At 50.6% G+C, this 4,502-nt stretch overlaps 1 protein-coding gene across 2 annotated transcripts in view; it reads left to right on the top strand.

The window, feature by feature from the left end:
• Positions 1–1,935: 1,935 nt before the first annotated feature.
• The window catches only part of DCPS (decapping enzyme, scavenger), a 43,908-nt gene continuing 41,341 nt past the window's right edge, over positions 1,936–4,502 (top strand). Inside the window, exons 1-2 of one of the 2 annotated variants that reach the window (XM_038535688.1) lie at positions 1,936–2,176; positions 3,742–3,916. In XM_038535688.1, coding sequence (XP_038391616.1) covers positions 1,985–2,176; positions 3,742–3,916 — 367 coding nt within the window. In that variant the 5' untranslated portion in view covers positions 1,936–1,984. The remainder of the gene's footprint in view (positions 2,177–3,741; positions 3,917–4,502) is intronic. The other variant, XM_038535687.1, reaches the window with a different exon arrangement.

Below are 4,502 nucleotides of genomic sequence, written 5' to 3'. Positions count from 1 at the left end.
CTTCGGCTCAAGTCGTGATCCCAGGGTCCTTGGATCGAGTCCCGCATCAGGCTCCCTCTGAGGGAACCTGCTTCTCCATCTACCTATGTCTCTGCCTCTCTGTGTCTTTTATGAATAAATAAAAATCTTTAAAAAAAATGATACTCTTCTCAAATTCTCTTTCAGAGAGAGAAGAGGAGAAAGAGAAAGGCCAAGAAGGGTGTGGGGGCGTGGGGAGGGGAGCAGGAAGCTGCTCAAGGCGTGGGGAAGGGGAGAGGAAAAAAGGGAAAGAGAATGCATACTTAGAAATTTCCATAAGATCTATGCCTTGAATTTTGCTATAGCCATTCAACCACAAAAGACATTTGTTCTAGTATTGCACATAGTTTATGACCTCCTACAGTATACTCTCAGAAGGTGGGGGATGTTATCCAGGACACTTGTGGACAAGCAGCATATGTTTTTGGCTGAAGATAATCATTCCAGATCCTAAGTCTCCCTACTAATCCTCTCTACTTCACAAAACCACTGCCCTTTTATCCAATTCATAATATTTCCGGTAGAAAGAACCCAAAAACAAATGGTCACTGACATACAGCACACTTTGTTATTGATGGACTGAAAATCGCAAAAATTGCCTCCTTCGATAGTTTTGTCTACCCAAACTCAAAGCTAACATGGGCAAAAAAACAGCACAATTTTTGACTAAATTTGGAAAAATTGGTATCTGTCCAAAAACACCCGGGACTAGTTAGAAATAGCCACAAAAGAAATTATAAGTAAAAATCTTATGTGGCAAAAAATAAATAAATAAATAAATAAAGCACAGAAACTCTGACAGATGATTCCTATTCAAGCTGCAAATCACATTTCTGTGCAGCACAGCAGACACAAGAGCAAACTAGGTTAGCAGAGGAGACAGAAGCCTTCAGCCTGGAAGAAGAGGAGGTGATGGAAATGTATTCCGGGCCTGTACGCTTACCTTTCTTTTCAGCACTGAACACTATGAAGATTTCTGTGAAAATGGGTGAAAAATGGAAATGGTTTAATGACCCTCATAAAAAATCGACCAAGAAATAAGACTGGCTCAATAGATTGTTTCAGAAACACTCCTTCCATGCTACCTAAGCAATGTGGGTATATTTCTCATTAAAATGTCAATATTTGGGGATCCCTGGGTAGCCCGGTGGTTTGGTGCAACCTTCAGCCCAGGGCGTGATCTTGGGGTCCCGGGATCGAGTCCCGTGTCGGGCTCCCTGCATGGGGCCTGCTTCTCCTCTGTGTCTCTGTCTCTCATGAATAAATGGGTAAAATCTTTTAAATAAATAAATAAATAAATAAATAAATAAATAAATAAATAAATATAAATAAATAAATAAAATGTCAGTATTCAACCCAGGGTGTCAGGGGTCAAGGCATCCGCGTAGTCCAAGGGTGTTTCCCAGCCCCGGCTCCCCGGGGAGGCGGGTGGGGGGAGGGTGGTGCCCCCCCCCCCTGCACTGCAGCATCGTTATCCGGCCTGGTTAGGGTCTCGCTGTCTTCTTTTCTCTTCCCTCAGCACCAGCCTCAACTCAGACCCGGCAGCGCAAGGGGATAAGGGGCAGCAGCTTGAATTAAGAAACGCTCCTCGCAGGGCAGCCCGGGTGGCTTAGTGCTGCCTTCAGCTCAGGGCGTGATCCTGGAGACCTGGGATCGAGTCCCACGTCGGACTGCTTGCATGGAGCCTGCTTCTCCCTCTGCTTCTCTCTCTCTGTATGTGTCTCTAATAAATAAAATCTTTAAAGAAAAAAAGGAAAAAAGAACGCTCCGTGCAGACAGGCCACGGGGACCCAGCGCTCGGAGCATCTCCCCCGGAGCATGTCGGGAGTTGTAGTCCCCGCGCCCGGACCGAGCGGGGCGGGGCCGCGGCTGGTGTTGGCGCATGTCGGGAGTTGTAGTCCCCGCGCCCTGGCCGGGCGGGGCCGCGGCTGGGGTTGGCGCAGGCGCACTGCTCCGGCCGGGCAGCATGGCGGACCTAGCCCCTCAACCCGGCAAGCGAAAGCGCGAACAGGACGCCGAGGAGGCGGCCACGGACCAAGAGCAAGCGGGCGTCGGGAATGGTACCTCCGCCCCGGTGCAGTTACCGTTCTCCGGCTTCAGAGTGGAAAAAGTGCTGAGGGAGTCCGCGAGGGACAAAATCCTTTTCCTCCACGGGAAGGTAGCCTCGGGCAGCCCGGGGCGGGTATGGAGGCCGCGGTGAGCCAATCGCCGCGCGGGCGGCGGGGTTTTTTGTTTTGATTTTTTTTTTTTTTTAACAGGAGCTCCACAGGGATCTACCAATCACACCACGGGGGGGGGGGGGGGGTAGTACCGCTGGGCCGAGGACGGGGCCCACGGGAGACAAGTTTACCCGCAGCCTCAGGGCGGGAGCAGCCGGGGGGCAGGTCAACCTCCCCAAGCCCTCCTTGGCTACAGGTAACTCGCATTTGCACCGAGTGTTGCAGATTGAAGATCACGTGTCGAATTCTCCCAGCCACTCGTGATGGCTTCGTTTAGCACGAAGGTGCTAGGCACCCAGTAAATATTGCTGGATCCTCTACGGAACGACGTAGGGACTGGAGGCCCCGGTGCCGGTTGTGCAGGGTTCCAGCCCTAACAGGGGAGACCGTTTATTTTTATCTTTTTTTTTTTTTTTAAGATTTTATTTATTTATTCATGAGAGACACACAGAAGGAGAGAGAGGCAGACACAGGCAGAGGGAGAAGCAGGCTCCAGGCAGGGAGCCCGACGTGGGACTCGATCCCGGGACCTCGGGGTCACGCCCTGGGCTGAAGGCAGGTGCAAACCGCCGAGCCCCCGGGCTACCCCGAGATGGTTTATTTAAATCGCAAATTCAGTGGCGCGCATCATGCACTGAGCTAGGTGCTCGGGATGTAGACATGAAAGCTACCGTCCTTGATTTTCAGGAACGCCAGAGTACCTTCTGGCAGACAGATGTGTACAGCTGGCTCTAATACCCTGTGCTCGGCTCTATAGAAGGGGCCGGGGAGAGACTGGAGCCCGTCCTGGGAACTAGTGAGGAGGCCCAGCCACAGGGAGGTATTAGGGTTCCTGAGAACTAGCAGGAGCTCTCATTTTGGGAGGATCCCGGGAACCTGGGCCTAGGCGAGCCGAGCCTCAGTGTCCCTTGTTCTGTTTGGAAGGTTCCCTCTAGTTCTTAGACCCCCCACCTGTCTTCTATCTATAACACCTGTTGAAGATTTTAGCTATGAGAACTTGTGAGTTAGGAGTTACTGGGGATACCCAGATTCTAGTTTTATTTTATTTTAAAGATTTTATTTATTTATTCATGAGAGACAGAGAGAGGCAGAGACACAGGCAGAGGGGCAGGGAGCCCGATGTGGGACTGGATCCCGGATCTCCAGGATCACATCCTGGGCTGAAGGTGGCGCTAAACCGCTGAGCCACCTGGGCTGCCCACAGATACTAGTTTTCTTTCTCTCTCTCTCTCTCTCTCTCTTTTTTTTTTCTTTTTCAACACTGACTGTTCATGTGACCTCGGGCAAGTGACTTAATTTTTCTAGACATGTTTCTTCATCTGTACAGTGGGGAGAATTTGGCAGAGGCCCTGCAGGCCCAACATAGAAGTAAGTGGAGAAGCTTACATCTGAATGCTGCCCTGAGGATTTGGGTTAATGAAACGGCTGCTCTGGGAGAAGAAACAACAGGCCCCATAGCTTCTGCCTCTGCTCCTGGGCTCACCGGTGGTGCCTCTGCATGCAGGTGAATGAAGCCTCTGGAGATGGCGGTGGAGAGGATGCCATTGTGATCCTGGAGAAGACACCGTTTCAGGTGGAGCAGGTAGCCCAGCTCCTGATGGGTCGCCCTGAGCTCCAGTTGCAGTTCTCCAATGATATCTACAGCACCTATCACCTGTTTCCTCCACGGCAGCTGAGTGGTGAGCGAGTGGTGGCTGGGGTGGCTTCCTGTGGGGAGGGGGGGGGAAATGAGGAGGTGTGATGGTTCCTCTGCAAAGCTGATTTGTACATTCTAGTGCAGTACTTCTCAGTGGAAGCAGGAGGGGATTTTGCACCTTGCCTCCCCAGGAGACATTTGGCAATCTCTGAAGACAGTTTTGGTTGTCAGAACTGAGGAGATGGGGGTGCTGCTGGTACCTAGAAGGTAGAGGCCAGGGATGCTCCTGAATATTGGGAAGGGAGTGTGATTTATGGTATAGAACAGTTTCATCGGGACGTCTGGGTGGCTCAGCGGTTGGGCGTCTGCCTTTGGCTCAGGGCGTGATCCAGCAGTCCTGGGATCGAGTCCCACATCGGGCTCCCTGCGTGGAGCCTGCTTCTCTCTCCTCTCTCTCTCTCCGTGTCTCTCATGAATAAGTAAATAAAATCTTAAAAAAAAAAAAGAACAGTTTCATCTACTAACCGAATAATAATAATAATCGTTGTCAACACTTACTAAACTCTTAATATTGTGCTAGTTACCATTCTAAATATCTTACATGTATTATCGTATATAATACTCAGAGT

This window comes from Canis lupus, chromosome 5 (genome assembly GCF_011100685.1).
Source record: "Canis lupus familiaris isolate Mischka breed German Shepherd chromosome 5, alternate assembly UU_Cfam_GSD_1.0, whole genome shotgun sequence".
NCBI lineage: Eukaryota > Metazoa > Chordata > Mammalia > Carnivora > Canidae > Canis > Canis lupus.
The sequence above is the reverse complement of the archived record's forward strand: the minus strand, read 5'-3'. Positions and strand labels throughout refer to the sequence as shown.